Source organism: Ptychodera flava, chromosome 8 (assembly GCF_041260155.1).
Source record: "Ptychodera flava strain L36383 chromosome 8, AS_Pfla_20210202, whole genome shotgun sequence".
In the NCBI taxonomy this organism is placed as follows: domain Eukaryota; kingdom Metazoa; phylum Hemichordata; class Enteropneusta; family Ptychoderidae; genus Ptychodera; species Ptychodera flava.
The window spans coordinates 6,599,991-6,625,742 of record NC_091935.1 but is presented as its reverse complement, the minus strand read 5'-3'; the positions used below and the strand labels follow the sequence as shown (position 1 = coordinate 6,625,742).

Below are 25,752 nucleotides of genomic sequence, written 5' to 3'. Positions count from 1 at the left end.
GGGTACGGGGTACCTGGTAGGACAGAGGTTGTTATGTGTGCATTTAGCTCTGCTGCGCTTATTGGCTGCACATGTGAGCTGTTGTTTGCTCCCCAGGGAGTTGAGTGGTATCATATTAGGTCCAGTGACCAGGGGTAATAATAATTGTAAAGCGCCTTGATCACATGTACTTGTGGATATGTGCGCTATATAAGAACCCAATATTATTATTATCATAAGTGTTGAAAGTGGCATGCAAATTGAAACATTTTAACATCATTTTAGATTTCCTGTCATTTTCAAAAACTTATCATATGACAGAGAAAATAAAGATTACAACAACAAAATGTTGGCCATCATGCGTTGTGCATTCTAGTAAATGGCATCATGCTTGTTTCTGGTATGATCACGAAGTTTATGTTCAGGAAAGACTGTGTTTTTGTACTATTCCTTGGGGTGCCATGTTTAATTTTTATTCAGCCCATAAGATATGCAGGCACAGTCAAAAGCAGCGAGCAGTGATACTTAGATATATGTCCTTCAGTTAGGACATTCACACGAAACAACTTTGGTTTGAAAATAAAATTGTGACAATAATGCATAAAATTGGCAGCTATTGGGGCTTTAAGTTTCCAATGTCATTTCTGTTTTGTTCTTTGACCTACTTTGCTACAGAAAAGGTCAAAGGACACTTTGCTACCGCCAGCGTCCTGCCAACGTGAAGCCGTGGCAACCCGGCTTTCGATCTGTAATTGTCATTCTTTAACCCGTCACTGAACAATTGGTGAATTTGTCCGGTCTTTAAAAAGACATACAATCATTTTTCGCTCATATTTGGTTTTATATATAAATACCAAAAAGAGCTTATATGATGAGTCTGAGTGGCGTCTGTATGTCTGTATATTTGTGGGTATGTATGTGCGGATGTATTTTTCGTGAATACTCTGAGATATCTTGAAATTTTACAGCCAAACATCAACAACAACAACAACTCAGCATGACTTTAATACTATAGAATTTAGTCAGCCAGATTCTATGTAGAGCGACTATGGATAGAATGAAAGGCTAAATAAGGGCAATTTCTTCCTTTTTTACTGTCTTTCCGTTTTTATACCAAAAGTGCGGCAAATCAGTGTCTTTTAAGTTTTGATTGCCTGGTTAATATTTAGTTGTTGGGCAAAATACCGTCATTGGTTTGGTAACCCCTCCCTGAATGCAGACTGATTTTATGATCTGTACTCTGCCCAGGGATAACAGCTGATTGCCACTATGCACTTCAAAAATGTCCAAGGTACACCTCTGACGTAGTTTACGCATGTTATTTTTCCCAAAATAGCTCCCCATCAGCGTCATTTACAAACCCATTACAGAAACCACAAAGTGAAAAAAAAGTCCTCCGTGAATGAATACGTGTGGTGAAAATAAGGTCTGAGCAGCAAAACTTCCCAGACTTTTTTCTGTGTTTTGGAATTGATGTGGAATTTGAAAATGCCTTGATTTTTGTCAGTTGTGTATTGATTCTTTTTTGGAAAACTTGATTCTGATATGAGAAACCAGTTAGAAGCCATATCAATAGGAAATGTAAATTTATTTCAGTTGTAGGGGCAGAAAGTAGAAATTTTCATTCTGTTTGGTTGCAGTGGCTATTTGTTGTCAAAATCTTTCCTCCATGAAATATCTGAGAATTGCATTATATTTCCTGGCAAACAAAAATAATTTAAAAAATGAAGTAAATCTTCGTATTTTTATGTGATATTGGTAAAATTTGAATGGAGGTATACATGTTGAAATGTCCTTGAATGACCTTGTGGAAGGCCAAGTACGATGAAACACATGGGAATTAAATAAAAATGTTAAGTTGAAGAGGAAGTGTTTTTTAAAATGCCCACTGAATATATATTTGTTGTCTCTTTTTAAAATATAAGGCAAACTTTCAAATCAAAATGAGTGTAAAATAGGCAATGATAGAAAATGTTTCGGAGTAAATCCACTTTGCATGTGATGGAAATCCCATTTTTTCACCCCTGTTTATCAGGTTGACACCTATCTGAGAGAGATCCTTCAGGACCTGATGCTAAATCTGACCAGCAACATGTGGAGAATCAGGGAATCAAGGTGCGTCCGGCTTTATCTCTATTTTTAGACCGCTGATGACGTCAGTACAGCTCCTTACTTATCTCTATCAAAGGCATGATGACGTTAGTCTCTGTTAGACAATGCAAGTTGTTTTGACAGGGCGCTCTTTGAACTTACCGTCTTTATACATCTTAATCAATCATGAGAAGCTACCTGTCACGCTAAGATTGATCAATTGCACCTGGTTCAACTTTGCCCGATTTCACCGACGACCTTTTACTTGGAAACTCAAGATCCTGGTTTAAACTTGCAGTATCCAATGACACTCCGGGATCAGTTTTACCGTTAGACAAAGTCGACTTTGGAAAATGGTCATGAACATGGTACGATTTCACCGTTATAGTTTGTACAAAAATCTGAAATTGGTCAATTTTAGTTTCTCTGAATGATTTCTACTCAAAATTTCTGAACTTCCTTATATTTTCCAGCATGTTTGCATATACTGGTTCTCTAACTGAAGTATCGGCACATATCACAAAACGTTTGCCAACATCAGGAAATATTGGATCACTGTATACAATTTAGCATCAGATTAATTCATATTTTAAATAAAAACCATATTTTTAAAAAGTTTAAAATACTTGCACAATTATATGTTTTGTTGACTTCAGAAGTACTGCACTTTGATATTTTCTTACATCACTTAGTTTTAAAGTTGATATGAAAAGTAAATATGTTTTCGAAAAGTAACGCCAACAGAGAGAAATCATATCTACGCTAAATCTTTTTCAGTGCACGTAAATTTATTCTGTACTGCTCTTACAGCCAAAGAGTTTCCAATGTTTGAAAAGTGTAATATTTCTGAATGATAAGCTTTTTATAAGCGGGGAGTGCCTGGTACTGCGTGCATAGTTTGCTGTTTAGCTCATTGTTTACCCCCCAAGTCATTACCCGGCTTGGGCAAGCCAGGTCAGCGTCAGTTCGCTTCAATTCATTGATTGCTTCATATCTGTCTATGTAAAGCTGCCTAGCCCTGAGTGATTTGCTGAGAGGGAGAGATCTGGATAGTGTCGTGGAACATCTACCGGAGCTTTTGGAAACCTGTTTCAGAGTCCGAGATGATATTAAGGTAAGGTTGAATTTACAGCTGTAAAGAATGCAAATACAATGAGGGAATGCTTGCCAAAGGTAGTTTTGCCGGCTTTTTGAAGTTTTTGATAGCGGCAGCTTTTTGTCGGTAAAATTCCCCACAATTATGTATAAAAATGTGTACTTATAGTTTGTCATTGATAGAGATGATTTCATATCTTTAATACCAAGGACGGTCAAAGTAAATGTTGGTTAGTTCAAATCAATCGCTGATCTAAATACCAGGTGTTTCTGATATAATTCAGTAATTCAATGTCTTTCTGTGGAGGGTAGATGCAACAAAAGTTGTTTTTAAAGATGTACAAAAAATATTCCAAATGTAACATGTTTGTATACTCCTTGAAATCCTTCAATTTCAAAGTTGTTCCTCGAAAGTCCCAGAAAAATGTGACATAAATTGTTTAAAGTTCCAGAAAATCAATCTTTTTTTTGTATAGCCTAATACAAATATACGTACAGTAGATGCAGCATCATTTCTATATGTTTCCGACTGAAAGACTCAGTAATCACTTTCAAAATCCCATGTTTCAAAATTGGTGCAAAACTACTGCAAAGTCTCTGATTTTTCATCGTCCTTGAGTAGAAGCAGCTTTCTGAAATGTTTATTTAAGATTTCAAAGCAGGTTCAGCTGATAGTTGCTGATTTAGGACAGTACAACCGGTGAAGTCATCTGATCTAAGACTGAGACAAATTACACTTAAAGTAGAAATACTCAAACTGCTAATTGTGAAAATTAAAATCATACATCAGATTAATGATGTTTTCTTGAATTAATCTAGTAGGGATTGAACGATGATGTTTGCGACTTAATGTAGGTTAATGTAGGTTGTATGTGCATATTATAAAGATTGTAGTACACGACACATTAAGTTAAGTAACTTTTATGCTATGCCTAATCATGTGTATTTATATTTGAAAGCTAAACAAGAGTCTAAAAATGTGCAGTGAATGTGGCCTTTAAAGCTAGCAAAAAAAGTCTGGGGGCTTGACCAGTGTATCTCAACAATGATAGCTTTATATAATCATGAGACTTCATAATAATAGCAAAAGAGATTGCCGTGTCTTGATGTCCTACCAGCCCACCCATCTGTTTCTAAAATACTTGCTTAGATTTTCCTCCTGTACAATTTATAAGCTCATGTTCACCAACCCGTTTCTGTGAATATATATAAGAATGTCCAGTTTTGTCAAACATTCTCAAAATCCTCTCCATATTTTGCACTTTGTATCAAACAAGCTGATTTCGTATCATGTCGGTAAAATTACACATCCTATCTCTCATGTTTGCCATGACCTTGTTAGTTGTTACCAATGTTTATATTTTTGTGTGATGTTTGTGTACCATCTGTCCAGATTAGCAGGGCATGTCCTCCAATGGTTTCATTGCATGTTGAATGTCCATATCATGGTGATTTGTTAAAATACTGCTTGTCCGTCAGCCTCATTTTATAAAGGCATGTCTATCAGTATAAATTTATACACAGCAGTGTGCCCTCTAACAAACATGTATTTTTTAAAACTCTACGTCAATTTGAGGAATTGTTGAAATTTTTTTGCGTCAGCCCTATATCTTTACATGTTGACGAAATAATTACTTGCATCACAGGCCATTGTTTGCGTTGTGGTGCGTCGTATTGGCTTAAAAAGCCAACTTCTACACAGTGTGAAATTTTGGCTTCTTTGTATGATGTACATGTACGTAAAACTTATTTCGCCTGATCTCTGATTGTGTAAAGTACATAATGTTTGCTTTTGGTTCATTACCACCAATTTGAAGCACTTCGTATGTGATGATTTAAAATTCTCGTGAAGTTAGTCACCAAGGACATGACAGAATATAAGATTGGCTCATGTTTCAGTAGGGGAAAAAATCATAATGTCATGCATGTTACAATAAGATAAGTTATGTGTCTGTCGTGGAATAACAGTAGGAAACAGAACATATACATGTAACAAATGTAGAGTGGTGGGCATGATTGCGTGAAGTGAAAATATTGTAAAAGATCCAGTGGATGGTTATTTGTGCCATGTAAAATCATGGCTAAATTTAATGAAATATTTTTCCCTAAGTAATAAATTGTCACACACCTTGTACTATTTATGTTGAATTGTGATGACTGCTGGACTGGTTAAGATTTCATATTGCAACTTCATGACCAGTCTGTGTTTTATATTGTAACTTCATGACCAGTTTTGATTCATATTGTAACTTCATGATTTGCACAGAGGAGAGACAGAGTCACCTTTGCCAATAATCCACAGATAACGATGCTGTGTCCAATACAAAGGTGCATACACACAGGGATTTTGTGATTTAGATATTGCAAAATGGAGCAAGTTCAGTTTATCAGAAAATGACATCAGATTTGCCAAGTAGTGTGTGAAGTTTGAAATCAACAAAAACCGGGAGAAACTCTTGGTAAACCTGTATGAATAAGTAAAACTACCTGAATTATGAAGTAAATAAACTGAAATAAGTGCTCTTGCTGTCCAGGAAATCAAGTCGACCAAATTTTAAAAAAATGTACCAGGAAACATACTGAAAAGTCAGACTGTTTTCAAATTGCTATAGAATATACCAATTAGTTATGGGGCATATGTCCCACCTTGCTCTGTCTGTGCTGACTTTGTGATGGATCTTTGCACATCAAGAGAATTACGATTAATCTTCACACTTGTCAATAATCCTCAAAAAAGCTGTTTGTCAAAGTTAAAGTCATATTAAACATGAGTTTAACAGAATGTGAACAACCAGTACAAGATGGCAAATGTTACTAAAAACATCACGGTGGATGACATATGGGAAATAATGCTGAAAGTGCTGAATGTAGCCACCAACACATTTGACTAAAGGAGTCATCAACTAGCTACCACATGTATGATTTACATCAATGCAATTACCTGGAACAGATGAGTATTGTAGTCACCAGTTCTAATTCACAAGCTGCTTACATCAGTGTTTATTCCATACCAATGAGTCATGTTTTGGCCATTTCAAAAACGCAATTGGCAAATAACAATGAACCTGGAGGCAAAAAAAGCTGGCAAACAAACTAGTAAAGTGTAAACTAAAAGCCTCAAAGAATAAGAATTTATTAGTAGATGCATACATAGTTTAAATTAACATAGAATGCGCCTTGGGGACAGATATTTGGAATATCAAACTTTTTGAATTCTCTTCTGATCTACCACTTTTTGGGGTTCATTTTTAAGCTCTTGGTTTAAGAAAAAATTTTAACTGTCTTATTTTTTTGAAATTGAAAATTTTCGGTATTGGACCTGATGAAGTGACCAGAGTCCTAGGTTTTGAATGCTTTAAAACTAAATCTTAATTGATTTCTAATCCAATGATGTTTCATCATTACTTGCAGCCCATCTCGACCACCTAACTATGCACATTCTAATTGTACATATTCCCTCAATCACCATATTTGCTAGGAGAGTATCTTCCATGTTGGTAGTTCCCATTATGCCGTATTACTGAAATCCACTTTGACAGCTTTACGGAAAATTCCTGAATTCCTGCTGTTGACAAGTAAAGAAAGGTCATGCACAGATAATAATCTATAATAACTTTATTGCACTCATTAACCTTTAAGTAGTAGTGAAAATAGTCACTTGTTATTCAATTTTATCTTTAATAAATAAAAAAATAGCAAAACAATGTCGAAAACATTACGTGCAAAGCGAAAAAATGTGTACAATAGCATGTTGATGTATAGGATGATTTGAAGGTAATTCAGTATTGAGTGACACTGTACCTTTGGCCAGCCCAAAGCAACGGAGGGAGTAGCCCCCCTTAACTTAACGTTGCATGTTGGGGGTCACCTCACCAGGATCTGTCTCGCCTGTGCATTTCCTGGTAAATTTTCCCTCAATTTTTCAGTTTATTTGGCCCTACGTTTATCTAATAGGCTTGTTCCTGCTCATTTACTTTCATTGTCTTGGTTGTTACTTGCAAGAATGAAATCAGTGATTACTGTGGAAACAACAATACAAGAGAAACAGATTTCTCAATATTTCTGGACTCTTGAAATTGAAAATGGCTGCCCACCCTGTGTTAATGCTATGGGGAAAAATTTTGCATAAATATGCCAGTGAAATTTTAATTTTTTTAGTGAGCTTCAATATGAGTACCGCCAAGTGGTAGACCAATTAAGTATTGTAAAGTAAATTTATAGTCCAAATATCTGTTTCTTGAGGCACACTTTACTGTAATCTTTGTTGTTACCATGGCTAACAAGTTTTACACCTACAACAAAATCAGATGACCAAAGAGGTAATTGATAAATTTTAGAACAACCTGAAAGGACAGAGCTGAAATGTGCCTAAATTGGAGAAAATGGACTCAATAAATGAAAATAGGCCCTCTAACACTAGAACAAGGTGATACAAACAGACTAGCTGATTTTCAAATGAGACACAGCTTATTGGTATCAAAACTACGGTAGTGAGACAGGGATACACATCCAAAAGACTCATGAGGACTTTCAAAAAGTTCTACAGTCGATATGACGACATTGTGGCCAAATATGACACCTCGGTCACTCAAATGATTAACAACAGCATTCCCGGCTTTGACTTACTACAGTGATTCATATCCTGTATCTTTTCATACAATATTTAGACAATTTTGGGACCAATCCTGACGGGTGTAGTATGCTAGCAGGGTACGCTTACCCATTCCGGACACCTGGTACCACCACTAACTATCTGTGGTTCAGGATGGTCCTACTTAAATTTGTAAATCACAAATGTCCCATGGACCTGGTAATGTATTACCTTGAATGGAAATGATTATTGGACCAGTTTAATGTCATATTGGACACAGCCTACACCAATGTTGAAAGAAAAAATTCTAGAAACTGAGAAGTCAGATCACTATCAAATGTCTGTACCATACATTACAATATTCAGAGGCCTACCAAGCTATTCACCAGGTACACTCATTATCCTCAGCAATCAGGGATTATAGTGAATGTGCAGTTTGTATGTATGGTAAATCATACACATCAATGACATAACAGTTCCCCTGCACTTAGAAGTATGCATCTCAGTCAGCCCAAAGCAAGATAGAAGTAGGCCCTTTGACTGGATGATGCATGCACAGTGCAGACGTTAAGATAAAATGCATCTCTGGAACAAATATTTGGACTCTAAAACATTTACTGTACATTTTTAGTCTACCACTCATTCGAGCTCATTTTGAAGATCATGGAGCAAACAAAGTTTTCATCAGTTTATTACGTCAAAAATTAATTTTTTTCTTCCAATAGAGTTTAATATAGGAATGGCAGCCATTTTGAATTTCAAGCATCAGTGGATTGTGACCCTAGATTTTTATTCTTGGTTTTGTACGACAATGGTTAAAAGTTTGCTAGAGGAAAGTTTTAGGGAACTTTTTATGTCTTTCATGTCTATTTTCGATAACCTCAACCATAATCTGAGTTTTTAGCTTGTTTCCCAATATATTTTCTTTGAAGTTTGTCATTGGTTCTATTCCAAGAGTATGCAGAGCAATCATTTCAACTCCTTTCATTTGCTAATTGCAATGAGCCATTTTCACTTTGCACCTGTTTGCCCCATTTTGGCACATGACAGCTCATTTTGGTTTATTAAATAGTTTCCGTGGATGAAGTCTGGGGACTTGTAGATTGTGTAGTGTGTATCCATGAGTACGTCCATGCGTATATTCTGTTTCTAAATGGATCAATGATGGGACCAGATAGAACGTAAACATGTTGACAGTTGGACATTCAAACATGCGAATTATTGCTTGGCAAAAATCACATTGGTAGACAAAGCTATGCAGTTAGTATGAGTTTAGAGTGGTAGAAATGTCTGGTGTAACAAGTCATAAAATCTGATTTGAAGACATTTTGTGAACAGAACATCACATTGCACATGTCCATGTGTCAGACTTTGGACAATGCCATCTAAATATCATGAAATTATATTGATTGACATGCTATATTTGTAAAAAATCTCTCTAAACTTGTGTTCTCAGCAATTCTTTCAAAAATTAAATATCGTTGAAAAATGTTTCTACCTGTAAATTTGTAAATTGGTGATTTGTGAAAAGTATTCAACAAATATGACAAAATCAGACTGTTTATCTACTTGTGTCCACTGCACATGCTGTCCACTTAGAATGACGGAGAATTGTAGAAATGCATGAGCCAGCAAATATAAAAATCAGATAGATTGTCATGCTGTATGTATGAAATTCATCTTTCAAACTGAGAGTGGTAGATCTATCCATCCAGATGATAGATCAGTTCATTCTGCTGCAGGCTGGTCATAGTTAAACAACTTGATGAGTGTGATCTTTCTCTTTCAGTCAGACAATGACAAAATAGATGATTTTGTCAAACCTGACAAGCAACTTTCAATTCTCACCAGCTAGTTGTACACGTTTCTCAGATTATTTTATTCCAGAGTAATAAATATATCAATTTAGTTTGAATATTAGAAGAAACCACCTTCTCTGAGACAACTAATCAAGGCTACATGGCAAAACGACTTTCATCCATTTTGTTAATGTGCTCAAGCCGTTGTCATGAGCTTGTTCACAAATGTAATGTAATACAGATTATTTTAAATGCTTCTATGTTTCAGAATATGGTAACTTTAAATTATGATGTGATGTCTTCACTAGGTGACTGTGAGTTTGAATCCCATCGAGAATTAATTGAATGCATATGTAAAAAAGGATGTGCTCACTCTTTTTAAGACATCTGACATCACTCCTTGGCTGTATTAATGGCAGGCCATGTTTTGTTTTTTGATTCGGTAGATTTCACTTTGTTTTGTGCAGTCGTTTTGCTTTGTTTGTCAAAATTCTATTGTGTGTGCATTTCTGAAAGTTGCACCTACATGCTGATATGACTGTGGCAAGGTTTTTTTTGAACTTTTAGATGGGCAAGAATCTCATTTTCATTTATTCTGGCTGTTTTGTAAAGTTTCCTCACAATCACGTTCTTGGATATACTTTGTACAGGTTGTTCTGTAGATTGATAAACATGTCATGTGTTTTCCCAGATCAATGGTTTATTCAATGGTTATGTGCATTTGAAATAAAATGTGGCAGATATGCTGTTAATCACATAGGCTGATGGGCTTTGCTCTACATGCCATTAAATTTTTCAACACGCAGGATAAATGCTGTACATAAATCCATTTTAGGGGATTCTTTTTCCTAAGCAGCTCTTTCTACCATTTATTCACAGAATTGATCATTAGTGTTGATAAATATCAGTAGTATAATGGTCATGGGCTAGGCAGTTTACAAGATCTTTATTCACCTTGTAGGAATCTGTTAGACTAGCTGCAGAAAGTGCGCTGAAGACACTAACAAGGGCAGCCATCAAGCTTTGTGATGTAAGCCGTGGTTCTGTTGGTGACCAGGCCATCGGCCTTGTCCTGCCTGTACTGCTAAAGTGTCTGCCAAGCAAAGTTGAAGAAGTTAGAGCACTATGGTAAGTTTTCTTGTCTAGTTCTCTATGAATGCTCAATATTTAACTTTGGTGATAAGTAGAGGATTCTTTTTTGTCTTTTTGACCATTAATCCGTCAACGAAAGAACACGGTATAAAGGTAACTATGTGACGTTTGTGATATATGTGAAGTGTTGCTAAAGATAATGAGGAGACGGAAAAAACTATAAATCTTGAATACTCTTTAAGATTTAGAGTTTATCATCTACTGAAATCAATGTGCAGCTGTTTTTTGCCGGATTTTAACAGTAAGATGTTGAATTAAGGTGACGCAATGGTGTCTTCCCAAACTTTGTACATCCAATTTTATCAGGACAGCGTGACTTCTGTAATTTATTGGTTACCGCACACCCTCAGACAATAGCAGCATTGCAACATACAGGGAGTGACTGAGCAAGAGTAGCCATAAAAACTTGGAATTTACTCCTTTGGTTTGCCGTCAACCTTTTGAACCATTTGTTCACTTCAGCATTTTTACTGCAAAACTGATTTGGTACCGAGTGCTGAGTATTAAAATAGTCCATTGAAATTTCAAATTTAAACTCTGTGAAAGCATATTTTATGTGTAGTCGCAACACGCGTGTTAGGATGCAGTAACGTAGTTCAGTGTCGTCAACAGGAATTGATCTTTGTAATGACTAACATACTGACAATGATAAGACCGATCTGTTATGCTTGTTACAAATACAATAAACTTTGAGGAAAAACAAGTTCTAAATTTGTGGAAAGCAAGGTTTTGGATTACTCACCAATATGAAGTAAAGAAAATAAAATACTGATTGAAATGTATGACAAAATAAATAAATCAAGAATTAAAAATACTAACCACAATAGAACAAAATTTAGGAAAAGAGTAGTGTTGTTAAAATAATCCTCTACACTTATGATTAAAACGTCAGTATCCAACAAAATCCAATTTCTATTTGGAGAACATTTTACAAAATAAAAGATGGAAAACTGAATGTCCAGTGATCATTTTTGAATCCCAAATTTGTTTGTACAAAGTTTAGAAGAATTAGCAGAATGCAGGTGACATGAGGAAAACAGAGACTAATTACTTCACCCAGATTGGAAGGACTGGATTCAGGAACTAAAAGTTGCAAAGTGATGATGAAGACATCACAAACAATTTACTTGCATATAATTGCATACATAATATGCAATTACCGTTAACATTAGGCTGCAGAGGGGGTGACTTGAACAGAAGCAACACTAATGGTAGTTGGATAAATTTCAATAATTATGAATGATAAATTGGTAATGTCTGACTAGTGCTGAGTGTATTGTGTCTGCCAATTTTATGACAGCTTATTGGTAGTTTTTAGTGTAAGGGCGAGGCAGCTTTAGATGCCACATGTAAAGATCAAGCAAAACTAAAATCCAAAATGAGCACCCACCCTCAAAATTATTGCCCATCAGCCTATACTAGTATGTGGATGAGCCTATTATTAGAAAACTCTAGTAGAAGGCAAAATCCCATTTCATCTCAGTGAAAAACTTGTTCGCATTTCGTTTCAGCCTTCAGACTTTGGTGAAGATCAGCAAGAATGCGGGCAAACTCATCCAACCCCATGTGACCCAGTTAGTGATAGCTTTATTGGAATCATTGAGTGGCTTGGAGCCTCAGGTGATGAACTATCTTGCATTGCACGTCAGTAAAAACCAAGAAACTCAAGAGAAGGTGGGTTGTTTACTGAAATCTTGTGTCGTACTGCCATTTTCAACGGCAATATTATATGAACATTTACTTACTTCTCTTATTTTTTGCATTGTTCTACCTGTAGTACTGTGGAATACCTCTAGGTTATATCATAAACTAAGAGAAATTTACAGGAATCTTTGAAACAAGGAGTTGTCAAGCCATGTATATTGTCAGTGTTACTGTACATCTCTATATTGCCACCAATGCTGTCTTTGATGTCATTGTTTGACCTCTGTGCAGGACTGTAATTATCCAGTTACACATTAAATTGAGAAATAAATGTTTTTTACCTTCTATGATGTGTTGATGGTTCAGTACCCAAACAACATCTCTACCACTACCAGTAAACAGCCGACCTCAATCACGTCTGTTGTCTACTCTTTATCCACTTTCAGTTGGACAATGCCAGAATAGCGGCCAGTAAATCATCGCCGATGATGGACACAGTGAATTGGGTAAGTAGATGATCACACTCCTTAAAGTCTCACCAACACCTTCAGGGCGTCCACAGATTCCCACTCAGACAGTAGAATCCCATCAAAGCACACCCAAGGACGTGTACCTCCCAGGGTCTTCCATTATGTGAGGTCAATGTGCAAGTATCTGCTGAGTAATTAGGAGCTGAAATAGCAAGAACTTACGATGATAATTGTTAAATTTATGAACTTCTTTCAGATTTATGTTCTCAACTGGATGGTTAATTTATGTGTCATATGACAAAAACCATGTGACCATGTTGTTGTATTTGGTTAAGCTTAGACATGTACAAGAAGAACAAGACAGTGCAATAAAGAGGCCATTCAGTCACTCTATATTCATTGAATAGAAAGGGGAAAAATCATGTGCTAGGGACCTTGGATTATCAAGCATGCACAGCAGACAAAACTTATCATATTTGACATTAACTTCCTTTCTCCAATGAAAGTTTTGAAACGTGAAAATCCTATGACGAAACTGTGATCTGACCTTTCTTAAACACAATAAATTGCTTAAATGTATCATTGGAACTTTATATACTGACAGTTTGTTGAACAACAACAACAAATGTTTCAAAACAAAGTATGATCAGCGATCAATATCACCCAAATACATACCTTCTGTGGCATTATGCAGGACAGTTGAAACAGAACAAAAGCTCTCCCCTTTAAACGATGAGTTTCATGTGTTACTCTGCCTGTAGACTGACTTCTGCTATCCATTGATCTAAATGTTTCTGCTGGAGACACTAACGGATGCAAAGTGGGTGAATGAAACTGTTTTGGAAAGAATTTCCAGACCCCCCTATCGGCTTCTTGCTTGAATCCTGTAAATCGATAAATCTGCAAATCATACTGATGCCGCATTAGAATCAATAAGAATCCTTTTGTGCACTAATGTGTGCACTGACAGTTACATTATTACCCCTACGAAAATGTTTACAAGACTTCTGTAGAATTCTATGGAATCTTGCTCTTCTGTAGTAGAGTTCTATTGAAAATGGTGCCCTAATTTTATAAACTTCTATAGAACTTCTATAGAATATCTTAAAGGTACAGAACATTCTAGATTCCATAAAGTCTCTTTTCATAAGATTGGTAATGATGTTAACCAGTCAAGAGAGCTAAGTTTGCAGATGAATGTGTTTTACATTCAGGACAACAAAGGTTCAGTGAGTGTGTATGACAACAAGAGGAAAGAGAAACATTGATTTATGTAAACTTATTTTAATTTTAATCTATCTAAATCAAAACTCAAATATATTCTACGTACAGTGACTGATGTTGCAGATTTCTATCTTTCCACACAAGCACTCCTGGAATTCCTAAGCATTCATTTTGAACGATGGATAGACTTGTAGAAATATCCTTGAATTGTTCACTCTAATACACTGAGTTTTCTCCTACAGTGTGTGCAATATGTAGATTACACAGTGCTTCCAGAGCTTGTACCAAGAGTAACAGATCTCATTCGTAATGGCATCGGAGTTGGCACCAAGGTATGTGTGTGTTTTAAAATCCACTGTCATTTTGTTGTCACAGCTTTGTCTGTTTTACCTGATAGGCTAATTTTGTATTCCTGTTAGGAACTTGCCTTCTTTGAACAAAGATCATTCACAGTTATAATTTCAAGGGACAAATAAAGATTTTTTCCTTCCTTCACGGTCATTTTAATATGCTACAATAATCTCAGGGTTTTGTCGCTAGTGTATGCAAAGCATGGCAAACCTATCCTTTTCATTCTATGACTATTGATGAACAGAACTCTGTAAAGACAAAACCAGTCACAAAGGCAGTGCTGCTCTTTGAGTCTTGCAGTGTGTTGTGTTTGTTCACTGAGACTTGCCTATTAAACTCACAGTTTAAAGTTTGTTTGGTTTTCTGCTTAGCTCCTCTGACATGTTTGCCAAAGCTTATGCATTAACACATACAAAATATCAATTGATATTAAAAATATGTAAGTAATGTATAAATGTAGGTGTTCCTGCCATTGCACAGCCCTGTTATAATTTTGCATTCAAAGCTTTTGAAATGACCAGTTACTTAACAGAAATAAGGTTTACTCAACAGTTGTATCATTGGAATGTTTATTATGTCCAACTCTAGAATTGATAACTATTTTAGTAAGTCATAAATTGGCTGTAAAATGGGTCATTTATCATATTACCCAGTTTTGTAACATTTTGTGTTGTTGTTGTGTCCAATATAAATTGTTCTGTTTTCAGGAGAATGTACCTTTTTTCTGTAAAATAAATCAAGTTTTGCAGTTTCTTGTTTTGACATACCATATGTTTTATCCCACCTTGTACCAACATCTCTGTCCATTTCTTCAAAGGCTGGTTGTTCCAACTTCATCATCATGTTGACTCATCAATGTTCTCAAGATTTACAACCATATGCAGGTAATGTACAATTTTCATAATAACAATGACAATTTAAGGTAGAACGCACCTCGGGGACAGATATTCGGTCTCTCAAACTTTTACAATTCTCTTCTGATATACAACATGTGGGGGTTCATTTTAAAGCTCTTGGTGAAAGAAAACTTTTCACCGGCTTAGTTTTTCAAAATTCGAAAAGTTTTATTTTTCTCCATAGAGTTAACACAGGGATGGCGGCCATTTTGAATTTCTAATATCGGTAAATCTTGAGTAATTTGTTTCTCTAGTACCAAAATTTGAACGGTGACCCCCTATTTTTATTCTTGATTTTGAAAGAGAATGATTGAAAGTTTCATTCAGGAAAGTTAGAGCAAAAGTTTAAGTCTTTAAATTTGGAGGTGCATACTACCTTAAACCTGCATTCCTGTGTCCATACATGTCTGAGTGTGCATATGTTTGCTAATGTGTATATATATGTGTGTGTGAATGTGTTTGTGTCTGTTTCAGTGTCACTGTTTGTCTCTCTGTCTTTGTCACTGTATGTCTTTGTCACTGTCTGTCTTTATCAGTTTCTGTTTCAGTTTCTGTGTTGTGTCAGTGTTTGCGTCTGTGTCAGTGTGTGTTTCAGTGTCTGCATTGTGTCAGTGTCTGTGTCAGTATCTGTGACTGTCAGTTTGTGTATTGTGTCAGTGTCTGTGTCCATGCCTGATTATGTCAGTATTTGTCTGTCTGTTACTGCCAGTGTGTCAGTGTGTGTATTTGTGTATTGTGTCACTATTTGTGTCAGTAATTGGTGTCAGTGTCTGTTGTAGTGTTTGAATCAGTGTCTCCGTCATTGTTTCAGTGTCCAATTGTGTCAGTGTCTGTGTTCATGTCTGTTTCAGTGTTTGCGTCAGTGTCTGTGTCTTTTTCAGTGTTTGTATCAGTGTCTGTCTGTCTGTGTCAATGTCTTTCTTGTCAATGTGACTGTCTGTGCCCATGTCAAAGTTTTTGTAATGTCTGTGTCTGTGTCAGTGTCTTTTTCAGTGTTTGTATCAGTGTCTGTCTGTGTCAATGTCTTTCTTGTCAATGTGACTGTCTGTGCCCATGTCAAAGTTTTTGTTAATGTCTGTGTCAGTGTCTTTTTCAGTGTTTGTATCAGTGTCTGTCTGTCTGTGTCAATGTCTTTCTTGTCAATGTGACTGTCTGTGCCCATGTCAAAGTTTTTGTTAATGTCTGTGTCTGTGTCAGTGTCTTTTTCAGTGTTTGTATCAGTGTCTGTCTGTGTCAAGTCTTTCTTGTCAATGTGACTGTCTGTGTCCATGTCAAAGTTTTAGTTAATGTCTGTGTCTGTGTCAGTGTCTTTTCAGTGTTTGTATCAGTGTCTGTCTGTCTGTGTCAATGTCTTTCTTGTCAATGTGACTGTCTGTGCCCATGTCAAAGTTTTTGTTAATGTCTGTGTCAGTGTCTTTTTCAGTGTTTGTATCAGTGTCTGTCTGTCTGTGTCAATGTCTTTCTTGTCAATGTGACTGTCTGTGCCCATGTCAAAGTTTTTGTTAATGTCTGTGTCTGTGTCAGTGTCTTTTTCAGTGTTTGTATATCAGTGTCTGTCTGTGTCAATGTCTTTCTTGTCAATGTGACTGTCTGTGTCCATGTCAAAGTTTTAGTTAATGTCTGTGTCTGTGTCAGTGTCTGTTTCAGTGTTTGCGTCAGTGTCTGTCTGGCTGTCTGTGCTAGTGTCTTTCTTGTCATTGCCACTGTCTGTGTCTGTGTCAAAGTTTTTGTTAATGTCAGTGTCAGTGTCTCAGCTGATCAAAGGGAGCATAGTGGCAGTGAGTTGTGTAAATGTTTCTGTTTAAGAAAAATCAAACAAACCAAACTGATGATTATTTTTCTGTAGTAGATGAACAATCCCTTGTTCATTGTTCACAGATACTCCACATACGGATGAGATTTAAAATAAATCAGTGATAATCATTCAGTGATAAACATCAACAACATGGAATGATTACTTCAAAGGTTTCCTGTACCATGGTGTCATGTGTAAAAGATAAAGTTATTGTGTAAAGTGAACAAAACTGAGATTGCAACCCCCTTGTCTTGTGTAGTTTTGCAAACAGAATGAAAATTTTTGTTATAGTTACATTTTCAAGTGAAGTTTCTTGCTAAACTATTGACAGTCCTGTCAGTCTTTTTTAGGAAGAAATATAAAACATTGATGTTTATTTGAATGTGGGGGAAAAAGGTTGCCGTTTTCTTTCTAAATAATTTAACAGAAAGGAGATCAAAATAGCACCCTATGTGGATATCTTCAAACTCTGACTCAAAACTTGTCGTTTTCAAGGAGCATTTCTGAAAACTATGAGCACCATTTGGCATTTTCATGATGGATATTAAATGCTATTTAAATAGGTGCTATAAAAATGCTATAAAATTACTACTAGCACTGGAACTGATTGTAATTTTCACAATATAGTTTTGTATAGCTTTTATCTAAGTTTTTAGTCTGTTTTGGTAAAAAGTAATCATGAAATCTGTGGAAATGAGAGTATATTTGTCATTTTGCTCGTACTTGTGAGAGTCAAATTGTACCAAATGGTGTCTGAAAGTATTGCTATGCACTATCCCTTTCACCACAATGGTTTGACCCAAATCCATTGTTACAAATCATGAGTAAAGACTTGTTCACAGGGAATCAGGGATGAACAGTTATAACCAAATGAGCTGTTAACTTTACAGGCAAACTAATGAGTGCATTGCTGAATGGCCTGAGTGACAGAAGCCCTGCCATTCGCAAAGCCTATGCAGTAGCTCTGGGTCACATCGTGAGAGTAGCCAAGGACAGCAGCACTGAGAAACTTGTGGTCAAACTGAAGACATGGTACCTGGAGAAGGAAGATGAAAACATCAGAACAGCGTGTGGTTTGACTCTGCAAGCCATGGCCAGACAGGCACCGGATATCCTCAAGAGACATGCCTCTACTGCTCTACCTCTAGCATTCCTTGCTATGCATGAATGCAAAACAGACTCAGGTATAGAGAAAATCATACCCTTTTCACTGCAATAAGTTCTATGAGTTTTTAGAGTCAGACTGAGAAGATGCTGTTGTATTGTGAATTTTCCTGGCCGCTGTGTACAGTTAGAAAGATTTCTCAGACAAGGTATAGTGACAACGATTAGAGTCAGTTTGTTATGAAGACTAGTGTCAGTCCAACTACAGTACCAGGTAGCAATGAAACTGGTTTTTGAGAGTCGTATAATTAGGTTGATGACTTTTAGCTTGTGCGATCACTTGTCATGTGTTTTATTCCTGATGAAGATTCCTGGCGTGGAATCAAAACGTTGAAGTTTTAGAAATAAACTTTATTTTGGAACAGAGTCTTGTATTTTCATCAACTCGATTAGAGTTGTTGTAGACAGGAGACATTGCCCTCACTCTGTCAAGACCTTTGGACAGTTTGAAGAGATTACTTTGATTGGAAGGTCTGAATGACATATGACAAATAAGATTGGAACATAAATTTTACTGTGCTTCACATATCTGAAGTGTCAAAGCAAACAGATATGAATGGATTTGGTCACCTGTTTTTCACATGGTATTTGCTGTGAGAAACTCATCTGCTTCTATCACCTCAAATATTTGTTCACAGACAACAGTGACTAACTGTCTCAACCACAAAAAAACATAAGTTATGTCATGTTTGTGTCAGGTATTGCCCCATAAGGAAAAACTTTACTGTTGTTGACTTGCAGTATATTGTTTCGTGATAGACAGGTAATTCCAAATATTATTGCCCACATATAACTTTCGTTTGCAGTATTGTGCAATTACTGTTCATTCTGAATATGTTTGTAAACCCTGTTTTGTTTCATGTTTTCAGTAGACAGTGACAATAGACAGTCTGTATGGGAAGAAGTATGGTTGGATTCTACTCCGGGCACTGAGGGCGGTATACGTCTCTACCTGTCAGAAATTGTGGACATCACAGAGCGCATGTTAGGATCGCAGTCATGGCACATGAAAGCGCAGGCAGCATCGGCTATGAGTACAGTGGCTACAAAGCTAGCGTCCACTTTGAAACCACCTCACCTAGGCAGTTTACTGAAAGCCCTGTTGAAGGGACTCAGTGGCAGAACATGGGATGGCAAAGTAAGTGTTTAGAGTGTCGTGTATTGACACCATGTAATTCAAAACTATTGTGATCATGACAATTACCATTATCCTATGTCATTGTGTGACAAGTAAAATTGATGTATTTTGTGCTGAAGAATGGATATATTGATATCTTTGCTTAACACAGAGAATAAGACTTGACATTTATAAGGTTGGTGAGTAACTGAAGTGAAGGGATGGGTACAGAAGTGACCTTGTAAGAAATGACGCCTTAAAAGTAACTTTGGATAAACGAACTACCTCCTTGGGAAATAACTGAGACCAGAGGGATAATCTTGTCTATTTCTTTATAGGAATCCTTACTAAAGGCAGTCCAGTCAATAGGTGTATCATGCAAGTAAGTATTGGAGTTTTGATCTTGCCATACCATGTTTGTTGTTGCTCTTGGCCGGTCATAATTAAGAAGACAATGTCGTTGTAACAGAAGCAGCCCATTGTTTGTGTACTCCATGTATTTCATGTTCGATTTTGGAGATATCATGTCAATACATACCCAATGCTAAAGTTGATGTCGAGCATTAAAATTGCCAGATTCTTGAGAAAGTAATAGTTTTGTATCGCAAGGAAGGCAGGACAATCTTCAACTACTATCACAATAAGTGGTTGCACTAGGTTTATTAAATGGGCGAGTTTAACCAACTATCATACCACAGAGTCTCAATCAGTCATACACCAGCATCACTGTAACAAGTAACTGTGTTGAAAGTATCATCTAGAAGACAGAATTGTCACATTTGGGTACCATACCTCCATATCTACCATACAAACTCATATATACATAATTTATTTTCTGAGATATGCTAAAATACTTTTATAAGTCTTGTAGAGGCAGTGATTTTGACATGGTTTGGTTTTGAAATTTTTTCAAGCATATCCTTCCGTCAATACTCCTATGATCGATAGTTTTGTAGTGGATGTATATAATATGTATAATATGTGTAACATAATGATCAGGGAATTTTGCTCCAAATGTACATATATTGTACAGCTATCATGGTGACTATTCTGGTTGCATTACAGGGAGGCTCTTCAGAGTCCATCAGAAAACACCGAGGATCAACCGTCAATGAATGAAGTATTCACTGCAGTCCTCAAAGAGTGCAAGAGAGACAAAATAGAGTATAAAATTGCTGCTCTCCACTGTCTAGCTGCGGTTGTCGAAGCTCAGGAAGTGGATAAATTTGCTGAAATTAGTGAAATTCTGTTTCCCCTTATTTCAGAGGTAAGTAAATGACCGTCTGCCTCAAGAAGGCGATAGCTTGTAATTACTGTTTGCTGTTATTCAAGTGAAAAGAGCACAGTGGAGAATAAATTTGTATTTTCCTTCTGAAAACTACAGGCTTGGATTTAATCAAGTGGATTGCAAAGAAATTAGACAAAGTTGAAAATACGTTAAGTAGAGTGTTCTTGGGCGATTTGTTTTCTTTTTTCTTCCTGATCACTGTAGTGTTTCATAGCAGCCTGTGTTCTCATACTCCTAAATTAAATATGTATTTTAATGACTTTAGTATTTTCTTTGTTGCTTTGGAAAATAAAATAAAACCAGAAGAAAACAGATAATGATAAGGAAGATGAAGATGACGATGAAGATCTTACAAGAAAAGACAGAGAAAATTTATTGAATTTAAAAGCGTGTGCATTTGAATGTCTTGGAAAATCATGGCCCAGTAGCAAGGAAACTCAAAGTAAGTGTATTAGTGATAATATTTTGCTGACTTGATAATGCAATTAGTAAAATGGACAGTTTTGGGCAGTAAATTTTTGTTGTCTTTACAAGTCTTCATAGCTTCTGTGCTGTTTTGCTTTCTTTCAGATGCTTATCAAGAAGAGTTTTGTAAGTTGCTCAGCGAAGGTCTTAAAGTGAATACAATTAACATACAAAGTAAAATCATCAACTCCTTGGAAATCTTTGTCGACAGGTTAGTGAAAGGACTTGTGTGCAATGTTTTCAACGTGAAATTGTAAAACAAAGATGCAGATTCAGACATTGTGGAAAAATATTTAAAAATGTATCTACTCTTGTATGAAAGACTTGGTTTTAAACTGTGGATAGGTGATATTTCTACCTAAATTTCATCATATCACACTCAGATGTGGTGAATTTGAAGTATCCTAATGTTCATCCACATTGTTGTGTTTGAATATTTTGCAGGTTATGTTTGTTAGACACAGAAACAAGTCTTTCAGAGGCTGAAGTCAACACCTTAAGTAACTTATTTCATCAGGCTGTTCCACCACTCTGCAAATGTTTAGGTAAGCATCATTTGAGTTTTTTGGTTTTGTCTAGTCTGTAACAACTTCCTTTGCAGATACCATTCAATTTTAAATCACAAAACTCCGCCTCCTTACTGATGTTCAGTATGTTTCAAATCTTCATTTCCTGTATAGTACTATGATGGAGGAAAAAATACAAATACCTATGTAGAACATTTCTTCAACTCATTGTTCAGTCATAAAATAGGAAGTGATACACACTGAGTGCATTACTTTGCAGGTTACAATAAATATGGTGCTCTGAAGCTTGATGCAGTCCATGTCCTAGAAAAGATCACCATGAAATTAAAAGGTAACGTTTTAGCTTCTTCACATTCATTATGATTTCATCCTCACTCCGTGTATGTGGGTAATTTCTTTGCCTTTGATTTCCCACACAAAGTGTTAAATCATTCACTCTTGGCATTGACTTTGGCCATATGGTGCTATTACACCTTGTAAACCTAGATTCTGTCTTCTGCTAGTAGATTGTCATCATGATCAACAAGTACATACTGTTACCCTAAATTTACTCAGTACCCATCCTAACTCTTGATATACCCAGTGCCCTTTCTAACTCTTAATTGACCCAGTGCCCATTCTATCTCTTGATATACCCAGTGCCCTTTCTAACTCTTATTGACCCAGTGCCCATCCTAACTCTTGATATACCCAGTGCCCATTCTATCTCTTGATATACCCAGTGCCCTTCCTAACTCTTAAAAACTATCTACTGTTGATTGACCAATCAGAGTGCTCAATTCAGGGTGTTTTATCTACTCGTAAAGCCTTGGTCACCAAATTCCAGAAACAAATGACAGCGCCGTAGTAAAGTACTGTCCAATCAAAAGTGAATATGTCATATTCTGTAGACATCTGGTACGTTTTAATATTCAAATTTGGTAACACAGCGGAAACCAGCTGCAACACAAAATCTGCTGTGCCCTAGGGCATTTATATAATGTGCCCTAGGGCATTTATAGGATGTTCCATTACATTGGAAGGCTATTTCACAAATAAAAGTTTAAATTCATATCCTAAACATGTTACATTGACAAAGGGGACGGTTGACGTAAACACATTGAAAACGAAAATATATCAGTTAGGGGCGATAGTTTTTAAGTCGGATAAAACCCTCGTACTCGGGCTCTTCTGGTATATAAAATCCAACCCTACGATAAAATGTCTCGGCCTGCGGCCTCGACATTTTATCATTGGGTTGGACTTTATATACCAGAAGAGCCCTCGTACTCAGGCTTTATCCTATACTTAATTGACCCAGTGCCCATCCAAAAGGTTAATTGACCCAGTGCCCGTCCTAATCTTAATTGACCCAGTTCCCGTTCTAACTCTTGAGTTATCCAGTGCCCATCCATATTCTTGATTTACCCAGAGTCCATTGTAACTCCTGATATACCCAGTGCCCATCCTAACTCTTTATTTACCCAGTGCCCATCCAGACTCTTGATTTACCCAGTGTGTTTTATCTGTACTTCTTATAGATAAAGGCCAAGAAGGTGTACTTTCTTCAACCATCAGAGATGAAATGGTGAAAGCCCTGGAGAATACTTCATCAGAATCACTTCCCAAACTCAAAGATCAAGCAACTAAACTTCAGAAAGTTCTTTCCGAAATGCAATAATGGCATTATTGGTACATTCAAGAGCATCTTTTCATCATTTACCTATTTAATTCAAATGTTAAAAAGTCACAGACACTAGCAAATCTCTTAAAGAGAGGCAGTCATCGGAACGCGTCTCAAAGGTTGCCAGGGACCCCTATGACCGATGTAAACACTGTATCTAGGGTACGTTGGCGATTGATGCAAGTTAAAACATGTTTGTTAACAATGAATATCGTAAAATTTAAAAGTTGCAGTTATGTTGAAGTGATGCATATAGATATCATGCATGAAATACATTGCTTGTAAACAAGAAAGTCGCACATGTGCAGTTCCGATGACTGCCTCCCTTTAATGAATAGTTCCAGTGGTGATCAACAGCAGATTTAGTTGCAACCCAGCATTATGATAAACTACAGGGTATACCGCTCATCTTTTAACTCTATGTGACTTATACTCATCTTAGTACCTAGCAGACTCTGATGAATTCTCATTGGAAATTAACCCTTTCACATGTACACCATGGTAATGATGTCAACCATGTGATAATAGACAACACTCACAGTAAAACCAAATTTTAGAGACTGAAGGGTAAAAATGTAGGCACTGGCTGCCATGAAACAAATGCATGCATGTCCTCTGATAATCCTATCATTTACTTTGTTAATTTTCAAACTGAAGGTGAATTTTTTTTTAAATTTGCTTTTTTTTTCTTTTGAATAATTTATGTGGTGTTCTGTCTCAAGAACACCAATGTTCACTTTCTAAATGAAATGCCAGGATCCAATCCTGTTTCAAGCAGGCATGAAATTGTATCGCTCTCTTTCTCGGAAAGCTAATTGACTAGAGGCCAAACAAAAACAGGACAGGTTTGTTGCTCATCCTAGGTCGTCTAAAAAAATGTGGTGCAGGTCTTCTGAGTGTTTCTATTTTGCAAGGCCCAACTGTTAAAAAGAAAGGTATGTTACATTCTTCTGACATGCACACAGTAAGTGAGGCTACCCACAATTCCCCTTGATTTGTTCACTCAGACAGTTTTTGCTAAAGGCGTTTTCAATTTTATCAGTTTCTTAACAATTTTTAACTTACAATTCAAGTTCAGGATTATTTGTTAAAACTATGTTCCAAAATTAATGATTATGTTTAAAATTCAAGAGTAAATTGAATGAGAAGTCGATGTTTGGAGGTGCTAAAAATTGCACACTTGTCAAGATAAAGTTATCAGCAACTAAGATGGTCTCATCATGCCACCTGTTAGACATGCAAATTTCTTTTGTTACGAACATTAAAAAAAATTAATACCTTTTCTTTTGCCAACACAGATGCAACTTATTCCCTTAGTTTCCTTGGAAATATTGTGTGTGGCTGTCAAAAATCTACGTCGACAAAATTACAAAATTGCTATCTCCTCCGTGGAAAAGGGGTTGATCTTCTCATTATTCACAATGATAAATCAGAAAATTATGATTATCAGAACTATGTTGCCAGAATTTTGTAATGTTGACCGAGATGTTCTGTGTACAGAAGAAATTTGCTTCAGTTCAGTGAGTGATCTCCGTGTGTACAGATCATAGAGAATTGTGGGTAGCCTCACTTACTGTGATGTAGTAAGGTGATGACTTTCACTGTTCCGAACTGTGTTGATATTTTTTTCACACATGCATACTGTTTTATTCACTTTTTGCATGCAAAGCTGATAATCAGGCTAATAAAGCTAGGCCAGATCAATGCACATGAGGATGAGAAACAAATCCTTTTCTATGCTTTGGCCCAAGTACTTGAGCTGCATTGTACCCGTTGGACATTGTGATTATGCAAAATCTGGAACACATGCCTGAGAATGGTGCTAGCGCCCTCACAGGTCATGTTCAAACATATTTCTGCAATGTCTCTGTTTACAAATTTCTCAAAGTCAAGGTCATTCCTTGCGGGAAGGAACAAAAGAAAAATGATAAGCATTACCGTTTCAAGGGAAAAATGTTATTTCTGCCTCCTGGAGGCAACATAATTAAATTACTGTGTCATTGAAGCAGTAATGACAACACTTCACAAGTCTTACAGTGTTGCCATTTAGCCTGTTGCATGTGTGATTTTTTTCAGTCAGATTTACACGAAAGTTTGATGTGTAAGAATTTGGGAGAGTGAACTTAGAATGTGATTGAATATAGCTACATGTATAAGTGCACCAGAGACAAGAGTAAAGTAATAAAATTGTTATTCTCAGTATTTACCAATAAATATTTCAACACATTCATGTCAAAGCGGTCCTTTGTATTTTGATTTTATTCCAGTTCATGTGAAATTGCTAAATGTCATGCTGATGTTAGCTGTGGCTTTAAACATATTGAGACTGTTCAAATCAACAGTTAAGACCAAAAAAACATCACCATCTGTGTATTTCGAACAGATGACACTGTGTGTGGAGATTATGTGTACTCGCTGACTACACTGAACACTAATTTTAT

The 25,752-nt window shown here is 36.3% G+C and overlaps 1 protein-coding gene across 3 annotated transcripts in view; it reads left to right on the top strand.

Moving 5' to 3' along the window:
* The window catches only part of LOC139138316 (proteasome adapter and scaffold protein ECM29-like), a 66,688-nt gene extending 41,140 nt beyond the window's left edge, over nt 1-25,548 (top strand). For 2 of the 3 annotated variants that reach the window (XM_070706640.1, XM_070706642.1), the window contains 16 exons: nt 2,015-2,094; nt 3,079-3,184; nt 10,517-10,683; nt 12,219-12,381; nt 12,798-12,857; nt 14,288-14,377; nt 15,214-15,280; nt 17,978-18,271; nt 19,121-19,389; nt 19,707-19,750; nt 20,434-20,635; nt 20,960-21,098; nt 21,227-21,332; nt 21,566-21,666; nt 21,908-21,979; nt 23,169-25,548. In XM_070706640.1, coding sequence (XP_070562741.1) covers nt 2,015-2,094; nt 3,079-3,184; nt 10,517-10,683; nt 12,219-12,381; nt 12,798-12,857; nt 14,288-14,377; nt 15,214-15,280; nt 17,978-18,271; nt 19,121-19,389; nt 19,707-19,750; nt 20,434-20,635; nt 20,960-21,098; nt 21,227-21,332; nt 21,566-21,666; nt 21,908-21,979; nt 23,169-23,308 — 2,100 coding nt within the window. In that variant the 3' untranslated portion in view covers nt 23,309-25,548. The remainder of the gene's footprint in view (nt 1-2,014; nt 2,095-3,078; nt 3,185-10,516; nt 10,684-12,218; nt 12,382-12,797; nt 12,858-14,287; nt 14,378-15,213; nt 15,281-17,977; nt 18,272-19,120; nt 19,390-19,706; nt 19,751-20,433; nt 20,636-20,959; nt 21,099-21,226; nt 21,333-21,565; nt 21,667-21,907; nt 21,980-23,168) is intronic. The other variant, XM_070706641.1, reaches the window with a different exon arrangement.
* The last annotated feature ends 204 nt before the right edge of the window (nt 25,549-25,752 follow it).